Genomic DNA, 13848 nt, shown 5'->3' with positions numbered 1-13848 from the left:
ATCACATCAGCCACACTATCAGAGGCTCGTTCACCTGCGCATCTACCAATGTGATATATGCCATCATGTGCCAGCAATGCCCCTCTGCCGTGTACATTGGTCAGACTGGACAGTCTCTATGTAAAAGAATAAATGGACACAAATCAGACGTCAAGAATTATAACATTCAAAAACCAGTCGGAGAACACTTCAATCTCTCCGGTCACTCGATTACAGACCTGAGGGTGGCTATCCTTCAACAAAAAAACTTCAAAAACAGACTCCAACGAGAGACTGCTGAATTGGAATTAATTTGCAAACTGGATACAATTACCTTAGGCTTGAATAGAGACTGGGAATGGATGAGTCATTACACAAAGTAAAACTATTTCCCCATGTTATTTCTCCACCCCACCCCACCCCACCCCCCACTGTTCCTCAGATGTTCTTGTTAATTGCTGGAAATAGCCTACCTTGCTTGTCACCATGAAAGGTTTTCCTCCTTCCCCCCCCCCCCCCCGCTGCTGGCGATGGCTCATCTTAAGTGATCACTCTCCTTACAGTGTGTATGATAAAACCCATTGTTTCATGTTCTCTGTGTGTGTATATAAATCTCCCCACTGTATTTTCCACTGAATGCATCCGATGAAGTGAGCTGTAGCTCACGAAAGCTTATGCTCAAATAAATTTGTTAGTCTCTAAGGTGCCACAAGTACTCCTTTTCTTTTTTCAAAGATAGTGAATGATTCCCACACCATGATGAATACTGAAAAAATTATAGGTCAAAAGGCACTAAGGGTTGTGATCTTCCACTCTGGTATACGCTCACTTGTATTAACACTATTTATATAAGATAAAAATTCACTCACACATGCCAGGGAAGTGCTGCTTTAGCCTCTGCTCTCAAAGTTGGCTGTTGGTATAGTGGCTGTGCAAAGGGCCCTCTCCACCTCCACACACACCACACTCAAACAGGCTAGTGCTGAGTGGGCCATCATATAAAGATTAGAATCCTTGATTAGAAAGACACAGTGGCCCAAAATACCCATGAAGACGGATAGTGTCCAAATTAGTAGCTATAGAATAGAGTGAATTCCATCCAAAACCTGCTTAGATCCTCAAAAAAGCCCAATTATTTGGGCTTTGCGTAGAAAGAAGTAAATTTCACCCACATGAAATCAAATATGCACACTTTCTTTACAAAAACACTTAGAAGTAATGCTCTATATCTTATGTTGCACAATTAGACCTACATTAATGGAGTGATCCCTAATGTAACACTCCTCATCCTAAATTCTCTCCCCAGATTACAGCCCTTCCCACTTTAAGAACTTAAATACCTAGGGAACATAGAGGGACCAAAGACAACCCCACTCCTACACACCTTAGGGCAATTATAACGACATGTAAGACTACATAATCACATTATACACAGACTCCTGTACTGAATTGCAGCTGCTACATTATAGTCTTTAGGTCTATGGAATTCTAATTATATGATAGAGGGAGGTCTCAAAAGTATTTTTCATGATCGATTTTGTGTACTTTTTATCTAGTTCTGACTATAATATAGTGAAAGGCAAAAATCTGTTATTTACCTTCTTATAATTATTGTTCTTCGAGATGTGTTGCATATATCCATTCCACTGCAGATGTGTGCATGTCCAGTACTCATAAGAGAAGCACATACACCCTGCATCTCCTCATGCTCTAGCCAAGAGTATAAAGGGCAGAGCTGTCCTGCCACTCCATTCAGCTCCTTTGTACCAGAATCCACATAACATTAGACTCCGACACAATAGGGAAGGAGATGAGTCATGGAATGGACATATGCAACACATCTTGAAGAACAACAGTTACAAGAAGGTAGGTAACTGTTGTTTTCTTTGAGTGATTGTATATGTCCATTTCACTCCAGATGACTACCAAGTCATTTGCCAAGGTGGTGAGGCTAGGAGTCTTATCTAAAACTTGCATCATCCCTGAGGCTGTCATAATAGCATAATAGAGTTGTTGTAGCTGTGTTGGTCCCAGGACATTATAGAGACAAGGTGGGTGAGGTAATATCTTTTATTCAACCAACTTTTGTTAGTGACAAAGATAAGCTTTCGAGTTTACACAGAGTTCTTCTTTTGGTCTGGGAAACTTACTCAGAATGTCACAGCTAAATAAAAGATGGAACAGATTGTTTAGCACAAGTAGTTAACACATATTTCGCATCACCATGAATGGTCCCTTGAACTGCTTATGCTAAATAATCTGTTCCGTATTGTATTTAGCTGTGACACTCTACGGCCATGTGTACACTATTCCTTATGTCAGCAAAATGTATGTCACTCAGGAGTATGAAAAAACACACCCCAGAGTGACATAAGTTTTGCCGGCATAAGCACTCATGTACACATCGCTATGTAATTTCTCCTCAACCTTGTGGCTTTGAGATTTGGGAAAGAATATTGGTAAGTACATTGATTAAGATGAAAATCCAAAATCACTTTTGTTAAAAACTTAAGGTGAGGTCTGAAGGATACCCTGTTCTTATAAAACACTGTAAACAGTGGATCCACCACAAGGGCCTGCAACTCCCCAACCCTCCTGGCAGATGGGATGGCCACCAGAAAAGCCACTTTACCTTACAGCTGTAACAATGAGCAAGAAGGTGCTCAACAGGTGGCCCCAGGTGCACAGATAGCACTAAATTTAAATCCCATGGTGGCATCGGATCCCTGACTTACAAGTAGAGCCTACTTATATCTTTCAGGAATCTTACTGTCATTGGGTTAAAAACATAGAACAACCTTCAGTTATGAGTTGGAAGACAGAAACTGCAGCCAAATGGGCCCTTAACCAAACAAATTGAGAGCCTGTTTCTTTCAGGTGACAAAAGACTCCTCGCTCAACAGGGAGAAATATTTTGTTGAGCCACCCCGGTGGAAAACCATTTCCACTTCCTAAGATAAGTATACCCAGTTGAGGGTCTTCTACTATTCAGTAAAACATTCTGGAATGCTAACAAGTAGTTGGCTTCTTTTTGTGTTAGCTGCTGAGGAACCATGCCATGAGGTGAAGCATGCAAGAGTTCAGATGTAACACTTAATCTTGATCCCGTGAGCTTAGGTCTTTTATTTGATGCAATAGCATCAAAGCCTGGATCTTCAGGCTTTGCAGGTCTGAGAACCAATGATGCCTCAGCCAAACAGGAACTGTTAAATTCATCGTGGTCCAATTCTGTTTGAGCTTGGAAATTAGGGGTACTGGTAGATATGCATAAGTAGATAGTTTCCCCACAGGAGGAGAACTGCATCAAAGATAGACCCCAGGTTGTGTCCCACCCCGAAGCAGAAATGGGAACACTTCCTGTTCTGTCTTGTGGTGAAAAAATTTCCTACAGGGATTCCTCATGTGCAAACCACAGATCTGAGTAGTTCTGGTTTGAGAGACCACTCGTCATTTAGACTGAATGGTCCACTGAGATGGTCCACAAGGCAATTCTGAATTCCCAGGAGGTGTGATGCTTTGAGAGATATAGCACTTCTTATGCAAAAGTCCCACAGTTTGACTTGCCCCCTGGCACAAACAGCTGGACCCAGCTACACGCTGCTTGGTCATATAAAATAAAGCAATGGTGCTGTCTGTGAGTACTTGTATAGTGCTGCCTGTGATATGTAGTAGAAACATCTGGCATGCTCAAAATATTGCATATGATTCTAGCACATTTATGTGCAACATGAGCTCCTCACTGGACCACAAGCTCTGGACTTGTAAGACTTCCAAATGTACTACCCACCCCACTCATGGAAGATGCATCTGTGACTGTGATCATGGAGGGAAGAGCCAGTCAGAAAGGGATGCTCCTGCACACATTGTTCAGGTTCATCCATCAATCCAGACATGGTGAAACCCAGGCAGGTACATAAAGCAGCATGTCCAGATGTTTTACTGAGCAATAAACCACCTTCAATCACGCCTGCATACCCCACAGGAGAAATCTGGCATACTAAATTATATATTTACATGCTGCCTTGTGTCCAGGAGCCGAGATAACTCCTCACCATGGTATGAGGCTGTGTCTGGAAGAAAGCACAAAGGTCCTGTATTGAGTTGAGAAGTGCCCCAATAAACTCAGTCTTTTGCACAGGGCACAGAGCTGGTTTTTCTTTGTTGATTATCAGGTTTAACTTGTTGAATGAGCAGTGAATTCAGCAAATGCTGTTCCCCACCTGCTGACTAGAGCAGACTTGAATCAGCCAATCCACCAGGTACAAAAATAGCAGGAGTTCCCATCACCAAAAGTAGGCTGCCACCACAGCCATGCACTTTGTGAAAACCCTCAGTGCCAATGAGAGGCTGAAGAGAAACACAGTGAACTGCTACTGGTCTTTTCATACTGTGAATCTGAGGAATCTTCTGTGGCTAGAATGGATTACCATATGAAAATATATATCCTGTAAAGGGCAGTATACCAAACTGATCAAAAGAACGGATAATGGAAACCAAAAAAGTCATACACTTTATTTTCTTGATGTATTTGTTTAATTTCTAAAGATGTAAAATGGGTCTGAGACCTCCTCTGGATTTGGGTATAAGGAAAAATGTGGAGTAAAGCCCCTCGTTTCAATGTATGGAAGTGGTACTTCTATGACTCCTAGACAATATAGAGTCTGTATCAAGAAAACAACCCAAACAATGGGCGGTCAAGCCTAATGGTGGGAAGTATAGGGGTTGGCAGGACTGGAGGTTAGAGCAGAGCAGAGTTGAACCAGAGTCAAGAATCAGGGCCATGGGATACCCAGGGAGAACCACTACATAGATATCAGATCCAGAGGATCCCTGTAAACTCCTATGAACTACTTATGCCCTCTACCAGTTGGCACCAAGGGACCTCTGGGTAACACATGCATCCCAGTTAAGACAATCATATCAGGGCAAAAGAGCCTGATGGTTGGTAACACAAGAGCTGTACTCCTGCCACTGAATAAACTTGCCATCCAAACAAGTTCAGGTTTTTTTGCAACTTTGGGTAACTTTATGTTTTAAGAGTTACCTTAGCTCAACCCTGATGCTGTTTGTCATTTATAGTAGCGACCACTAAAGAAAAAGGCATTGGGTGTGAGTAAAACTGCTCATATCCTTGAGAAGGGACTTGATATTTCTGCTCAGTTCATTTAACCACTGCTGAAATCGAGGCTGGTGTCTGCCAAAGGAACTTTGTCACTTGTGATATGGCTTCATTTATCAGTAATATTTCTTTTCCCATAGGAGCGGTGTGCAGAATATCAATTAAGCTTGTGTGGGTTCTCCATCACAAGCTCAGTCTGTCTGACCAGAGAGGCAGCTACCTTTTGTGGCATGTCCTGACACACTTTGTAATCATCTGGTACTAGTGATGATGCCTCAAGTATTAGAATCTTATCTGGAGATGAAGAAGATGCACTCAAAGGTGGCAGAGCTAATGCCTTATGAGGTGGCTGGTCATAACCACCAATCTTTGGAAGTTAGTCCACAGATGCCTAGATGTGCACTACGGTCAATACCCAGGTTGATAGCCAGATTGGTACTGGTTGGAGTTTACTCCCTTTGAGGTAATTTGTCTCTACACAATAACTGAGAGGAAGATCTTGAGGCCAAAGACATTCTCCATGGATTCTAGTAAGGCCAGTGGGGAGGGTGGGAAGGCATCACCAGCCAATTGTAACAGAGCCAAGATGCCCAATCCCTTAACCTACTTTTATCAAAATGTTTTCTGCAGGAGTGAAAGTAAGTCCTAGAAGATGGTCTGGATCCTCTGTAGCAGGAGTGGGAGGCATATGAACCTATTTCAGACTCCAAAGAGGAACAGGAATTTTCAGGGAAGCACATTATTGGAAGAGGTCGCTGGTGATAGAGACCTGGACCAATGATAAATCATCAGTACTGGAGGCAGCACTGGAGGCAGCTATTGGAACTGAGCTCCATTGAGGCTACATTGGTAACAGAGGACTCAACCCATTGTCAGTGCCAAGGATAAAGAGTAAGTCAGTACTGGTATTGTAAGACGAGAAGCCAGTACTGGTATCTAAAGGACTGGTCCTCCTGCTGGTATTGGTGTTGGAAGCAACTACCTCTATAAGAATGAGTGGGGAGACAGGTACCAAAAGGCACAGACGGTCCTTTGCAGACAGGTATGCCTCTGGCGCCAACTACACTGATATAGGAGATTGCATTCCACTCAGTGGCAGTTCTGAATCCTCCACCGTCACAGCTGATGTAGCTGGCCTCGATGATCCATTGAGGGCACCAGAGTCAACAGCTCCAGTCTAGAAGGGACAAAAAACAAAACAAAAAAAAACAACTACAAGTAAAATTAAAGAAAAAAAAGAGTCTCTTTTAGACAAAAACTAACAAGTACTACCAACTAACTATATATACTATCAAAACCCTAAAGAGAAAGAAACTGCACACAAAGGTACAGTGAATGCTCCAACTGACAGCCACAAGTAATAAGAAGGAACTAAAGGAGGGTCAGGATGTTTGCCCTTTATAGCCTTGGCTGGAGCATAAGAAGACAAAGGGCACAATTGCTGCCTCTATGGGTACTGCAAGGGAAAACCCTCTGCCACTGATGCTCTGGATGCTCACACACCTGAATGGAATGAACATATGCAATCAATCAAAGAACAATTGTAACCCTAAAAATACATACTGTATGCAGTATTGATACTATCAATATCTATTACCTGAGCTTTAATTAAATCTTCTTTCATTTTCTCATTTTCACTTCCTTTTTTAGATTGAATATCAGAAACTCTCCTTGCTTCCCTGTAATTCATAAGATACTTTCATATTAGCAATGTTTACTATTGAAGCTATATAGATTCATAGATTCATAGATACTAAGGTCAGAAGGGACCACTCTGATCATCTAGTCCGACCTCCTGCACAGCGCAGGCCACAGAATGTCACCCACCACTCCTATGAAAAACCTCACCCATGTCTGAGCTATTGAAGTCCTCAAATCATGGTTCAAAACTTCAAGGAGCAGAGAAGCCTCCCTCTAGTCAACCATGCCCCTGTATATAATGCAGACAATCTAAGAACTTTGATAACCAAGTGTTCACTCTGAAAAGCGCACTCAGATTCCACTTTCACTCTTTTTATTCCAAGTTATAAATAGTGCAAGAATTTGAGAAGAAATTTTAATTCTGCAAAGATAAAGATTCAGAGCCATTGAAGTAAACTAAAGAAAAGTTAATTACCAAATAGACGTAGTTCCTCTAGTACATAGTTTGTATGGATCCACATTTCTGTGATACATATGCCCTGGAACAATAGCTCAGAACCCTTTTTGTAGCAATATCCAATGAGGCCATACAGATCCAAACTGAAGATATGCCTATACTTCAATTTGAGGATGTAATTCCCAGCTCAAAGAGACCTACCTATGCTGGCTCTGATGAAGCTAACACACTAAAAACAGAGTGTAACCGCAGCTGTGCAAGAGGGAGGTACTAGTCACTCCAAGTACAATGTAATTCAAGATGCTAGGCACATACTTGTGGCAGCTAGCCCCACCCCACATCCCTGCCATTCACGCACGCCTTTATGGCTATATTCTATTTTTAGCCCACTAGCTCAATCAGAGCTAGAAGGGGTATGTTTCCTTGAGCTGGTAATTACAGCCCCAACTCAAAGTGTAGACATACCATACGAGTACATAAGGAAATGCAACTCATCCACCTTTCATTTCCTTTCTCTGCAAAACAATACCAATAGAAAATTCTAAATACTAGTAAAGAAAGACAAAAAGTAGGAATACATGCAGATAAATACAGTTCCCCTTTACATATTTTCTGTATGAATCCTCACTTCAGCAACTTTACCTAGCAATGCAAACCTCAAAGGAGGATGGGGCTGAAGAACACTTGAGACTGTACACTTCATTTCTGAATTAGGAGTTAGTTTTAGCCACCAACTCAAGGGAGCAATGTTGTGTAAAAGTACAAACAGAATACCAACAGCTCTTCATATCTCCTGGGTCAGATAATTTCTCAGACATGCAGTGGAAACTGTTTTAGATTTTATGCAATGTATACCCAGGCTTTCAGATAAAGACACTCACATATCATAAGTTTAAATATGGAGCAGAGACTGCTTTCTCTGGATCTATCATATAATCTACAAGAAGTTGAGGGTATTTGTAAATTGATTCGTTTTAACACCTAAACTACACAGCCTGGCTTTTTCTGGCAAAGTCTGATATGAAGAATTAAAAAAAAACCCTGTGAGATTTGTTCAAATGGAAACCAAACTTCTTTTGGCAGGAGTTCAGGGTGTGGGTGCAAAACCATATAATCTTAGTGAAACATTGTGTAAAGAGCTGAAGGGTGATTGGGAATGCAGTTTCTTGTATATTCACAGTCCAAAATATATGCATCCTTGTGATAGCATGTGTGTAGTCCCAATAGACACCACTATACAGAAGGTCCTAGCTCTCACACATACCTTGAGTGGGATCCTCACAGACAATACTAAGCTATTCTGCACTAACACTGCTGAGGTTGCTATTAAGGTTTTACACAACCATAGGTAGGAGGAGCTTCAGAGGAATTTAACCAAGGTAGGTGAAAAGGCTACATGATGGCAGATGGAGTGCAATATAAATGCAAAGTAATGCACATTGTGGGTAAAAATTTAAACTGTTTATATAATTCACAGAGTTCTAAATTAATTATATCAATTCAGGAAAGGGACTTGGATCTCACTGGATTGCTCAATACAGACCTCTGCTCAATATGCAGTTGTAATAAAAAACAAAAACAAAATGAAAAAACCTCAAGCTGTTAGATGCATAAGGAACACAGTGGTGAATAATATGGAAAATAGTAATAATGCAATCTATGAATCAATCATATGGTCTTATCTGGAATACTGTGTGCAGTACTTGTCATTCCATCTCAAAAAAGGATATTGCAGAATTAGAGGGGTTCAGAGAAAGGCCATGAGAATGATAAGCATGGAAAGTCTCATATGAAGAGACTGAAAAGATTAGGGGTGTGAACTTAGGAAGGGGACAAATAGGAGGAAACATGATAAAAGTATCTAAAATAATGAATGTATAGAGAAAGTAGAATCATAGAATATCAGGGTTGGAAGGAACCTCAGGAGGTCATCTAGTCCAACCGCCTTGCTCAAAGCAGGACCAATCCCCAATTTTTGCCACAGATCCCTAAATGGCTTCCTCAAGGATTGAACTCACAACCCTGGGTTTAGTAGGCCAATGCTCAAACCACTGAGCTATCCCTCCCCCCCCATCAATACATCAGAAGCTTCTGTTCTTCCTGTCTCATAACACATGTGGGTGTTCCACTTCAGGTATTCATGCACCCCAGATCAGAAGTTTTTGGCAGAAGTTCCTGTTCAGCCTGCACATGCACCATACACATCCTCGTGCCTTGTATGAGGATATAGATTCATAGATTCATAGATACTAAGGTCAAAAGGGACCATTCTGATCATCTAGTCCGACCTCCTGCACAGCACAGGTCACAGAATCTCACCCACCCACTCTTACAAAAAACCTCACCTATGTCTGAGCTATTGAAGTCCTTAAATCATGGTTTAAAGACTTCAAGGAGCAGAGAAGCCTCCCTCAAGTCAACCATGCCCCATGTTACAGAGGAAGGCGAAAAACCTCCAGGGCCTCTCCAATCTGCCCTGGAGGAAAATTCCTTCCCAACCCCAAATATGGCAATCGGCTATACCCTGAGCATATGGGCAAGATTCACCAGCCAGATACTACAGAAAATTCTTTCCTGGGTAACTCAGATCCCATCCATCTAATATCCCATCTCAGGGGATTAGTCCTATTTACCCTGAATATTTAAAGATCAATTACTTACCAAAATCCCATTATCCCATCATACCATCTCCTCCATAAACTTATCGAGTAGAATCTTAAAACCAGATAGATCTTTTGCCCCCACTGCTTCCCTTGGAAGGCTATTCCAAAACTTCACTCCTCTGATGGTTAAAAACCTTCGTCTGATTTCAAGTCTAAACTTCCTGGTGGCCAGTTTATACTCATTTGTTCTTGTGTCCACATTGGTGCTGAGCTGAAATAATTCCTCTCCCTCTCCTGTATTTATCCCTCTGATATATTTATAGAGAGCAATCATATCTCCCCTCAACCTTCTTTTAGTTAGGCTAAACAAGCCAAGCTCCTTAAGTCTCCTTTCATAAGACAAGTTTTCCATTCCTCGGATCATCCTAGTAGGCCTTCTCTGTACCTGCTCCAGTTTGAATTCATCCTTTTTAAACATGGGAGACCAGAACTGCACACAGTATTCTAGGTGAGGTCTCACCAGTGCCTTGTATAATGGTACTAAAACCTCCTTATATATATAGATATATTGGGCTATGTGGCCAAACCATCCTTAGTAACTTCCCTACCATGAAGTTCCACAGAGGAAACTTCAATATACTTGGGAAGGATGGTGTGTAGTGGAGCACCCACAGGGACTCACATCTCTAAGAACTCCAATTACTGCACAAGGTGAGTAACCTCTCCTTCTTCTTCTTCTTCAAGCAGTATCCCTATGGGTGCTTCACTTCAGGTGACTCCTGAGCAGTATCCCCACAGGGAGGAGGGAAATCCAGAACAGTCTTGTACTGATGACAGAACTGCTGTGCAAATCACAGCAGCTGATCTAGAGGCATGCTTAGAAAAGGCTCAGTGCTTAGAAAAAAGTCCAGGTTGCTGCCTTGTAAACCTCAACAACCAAAATGTTATTTAGTAATGCCACAGAAGTAGATTGGGACTTTGCAGAATAGGCTAACACTCTACAAAGGAGCTGAATACTGGCAGAGTCATAACATGAAATGATAGAGTGGGAGATCCATCTTGAAAGCCTCTGGGTGAAGACTGTGGATCCTCTGGATCTGTCTTGCAATTGAAACAAACACTCTGAGAGACTTTCTGAATGGTTTGGTTCGGTCCAAATAAAAAGCCTATGCCCTTTTAACATCCAGGGTATAGAAGGCAGGTTTCTGCCTAGTCTGCTGTGGTTTGGGGGAAAACGCTGGGAGATGAATAGTCTGGTTAACATGAAATTCAGAAGACATCATAGGTAAAAACTTTGGCTGTAGCCATAAGGAGACCTTTCCCTAAATAACATTATAAATGGGGGTGTAGTGTGGTGGCTACCCCACTCCTGAAGAACAGGAGTTAAAAGCAGCCAAGCTAGGCAGATTGGAGAAGCAGCCACAGCTGGGGCCACGCCAATCAGGGCCCAGCTGGCCCCAATAAGAGGGCTGTGGACCAGGAGCTGTGAAATTGTTTCTTTCTGGAGAGAGAAGGACCTAGCTGAAGGAACAAAGGTACCTGAGGCTGAGCAGTGTTGGGGATGGGCAAAGGAGCTGGGAAGCTCCAGCTGGACAACTCCCCAGCCTGAGGCCTTGGTTAAGACCTAAGAAGGTACTAGGGCTGCAGAGAAACAGCCTGGGTATTGGCAGAGACAGCTGGTCCTAACCCCCTTGCCAGTGATGAGTGGCCATTACAGACTGCAGTCTGCCCCAGTGAGTGGGGGCTAGATGATGACTGGCAGTAGCCACTGAGGCAAGGTGTGGATAGAGGGTTGGGTTCCCCTGGGAGGGGAGACCCAGAGTGTGGGGACTGCTGGAGCAGACTGGGGGGCAGAACCCCAAGGTAAAGGGCACCAGGGTCCAGGAGGGACATGGGGCCTGAGGCAGGCAAGACACCGGCCTGTAGAGGGCACTCTGGGCTGGACAAGAGCTAATTCCCAGGATGACCAGCGGGAGGTGCTGCACCAGTAAGCCTTCACTTTGCTACAGGGGGGTTGTCATTAAACCATCCAGTTCTCCATCCCTTCTGGCGGAAGTGGTGGCCGCCAAGAAAACTGTTTTCATTGATAGATGAAGCAATGAACATGTGAATAATTGCTCAAAAGGATGTTTCATAAGACAATTAAAGGCAACATTCAAGTTCCATATTGGTGTAGGTTCTCTAATTTGTGGAAAAAGATTCATCAGACATATGAGAAATCTCAGTGTAGTGGGATGAGAAAAAACTGCCAAGTGAATCTTGACTGATCTTTTTAATTCTAGCTGGTAGTTTAGGATGGTGGAAAGAGAAGAGTGGACAGGAGCAACATGTTGATGGGTACACCAGAGATGATATCACCTCCATTTCTGAAGGCAAGTGTGACACATGGACTGCTTAAAAAAAATGCAACAAGTGTTGCTAAACAGTAGAAAGAACAGGAAGACTCTGTCCCAGAGAACCAGTAAAGTGCCATGCCTGATGCCACAGAATCTCCAGGTTGGGATGAACCATCTGATCTGCTCCTGAGACAACAGACGGGCTGAGTTGAAGCTTCAGCAGAAGGCCGAAAGCAAGTGGAATGAGGTTATGATACCAAGCTTGTCTTGGGCAAGCTGATGCAATCAACACTACCTTGACTTGTCCTTTTTTTTTTTTTTAATTTTTTTTGAGAACTTTCAAGAGCAATAGTGTTGGTAGATAAAGAAGGTCCTTTGTCCCTTTAAAAAAAAAAGGGGGGGGGGGCGGGGCGGGGAGATATCTCCCAGTGACTGAGGATCAAGCATCCCTCTCAAATGAAACTTCTTGCATCTTCCATTGGTTGTGGTAGCAAAAAGTTCCACTTCTGGAAGTCTCCAGATTAGAAATATGCTGTTGAAGACTCATGAATCCAGCTGCCACTTGTAACTCTGGGAGAAGTGTCTGCTGAGGTGATCAGCTATGGTGTTCTGTGTACCCAGCAGATAAGAAGCTGAGTTGACTACGGGCTGTCTATGCACCAACTCCAGAGTTTTATCACTTTGGCACAAAGTGAGGGGGAGTGCAATATGCCCTGAAAATTGATGTAGAACATGGAGGCCAGGTTGTCTGTCATGATCTTGATGGACTTGGCTGTCGTCAGTGGGAGGAAATGGATGTATGCATTCCAGAGCCCTCAACTCCATAATGTTGATGTGCAGAAGACTTACTTGGAGAGAATATTTGACCTGGATGGTCTGAGGACTGAGACGCGTCTGAAGTGATTAATGGCGATTGAAGGAGTTTGAAAGAAGGGGACTCCTGTACAGATTTTGGAGGGTTTCTTCCACTGATTGAATGAGACCAGAACCTGATAGGGAATAGAAATCTGTTTTGTCAAGATTGGGCTTGCTTGGTATGTAGACTCTGTGGTGGAAAAATTAACCATGCATTGTGTTTGGATCAGAACAAAGCTGGAGGTCCTCTTTCTTTAAGCATGCGCATACAGAGAGTCAGCCGGAGCTGCTCTGCCGTGAACAGAAAATACAGGAGCTTATATAGCTGAAAACAACAATCTGTTAAGCACACTTCCTTCAATAGCATTTTTCCTTATTAGGCATATAGTGCAAGCTTCAATGGTAGCTTTGCCTTATTTGGAATATAACAAAATAAGTTTTACCTGTTACTGACAGCTGCTTCCTTTATGGTTTACGGTCTTTTCTAACTTCTAGCGGTTGTGGTTACATTTTTAAGCTAAACTGTTGCTATTTGCCTCTTAATGGAATTTTCCTCACCCTCTTCTTATGCTTTATACAAACAGTTAGCTTGACCAAAGTTTTAGGCCTATTAGTTTAGGCCTACTAGATTTTTCTTTCACAACTCCCTGAGCCATCTGTGGAAACACCATTGATGCAATCTGACTGCTGGGTCACGAAGATGCACACCACCATATAGCCCAACAGCTTAAGACCATTCATTTCTGAAGTCTGAAGGCTTACCTGAATCTTTGCAATAAGATTCTGAAGATTTGTAACTTGTCAGAGGTAGGTAAGCCCGGGCTGTCATGGCATCTACAGAGGTTCCTATAAAATCTA

The 13848-nt window shown here is 42.6% G+C and overlaps 1 protein-coding gene across 1 annotated transcript in view; it reads right to left on the bottom strand.

Moving 5' to 3' along the window:
• The window catches only part of CCDC7 (coiled-coil domain containing 7), a 294105-nt gene that overhangs the window by 166376 nt on the left and 113881 nt on the right, over nt 1-13848 (bottom strand). Inside the window, 1 exon segment of the mRNA XM_043507137.1 lies at nt 6696-6777. Within this exon segment, the coding sequence (XP_043363072.1) occupies nt 6696-6777 (82 nt within the window).

This window comes from Dermochelys coriacea, chromosome 2 (genome assembly GCF_009764565.3).
Source record: "Dermochelys coriacea isolate rDerCor1 chromosome 2, rDerCor1.pri.v4, whole genome shotgun sequence".
In the NCBI taxonomy this organism is placed as follows: Eukaryota; Metazoa; Chordata; order Testudines; family Dermochelyidae; genus Dermochelys; species Dermochelys coriacea.
The sequence above is the reverse complement of the archived record's forward strand: the minus strand, read 5'-3'. Positions and strand labels throughout refer to the sequence as shown.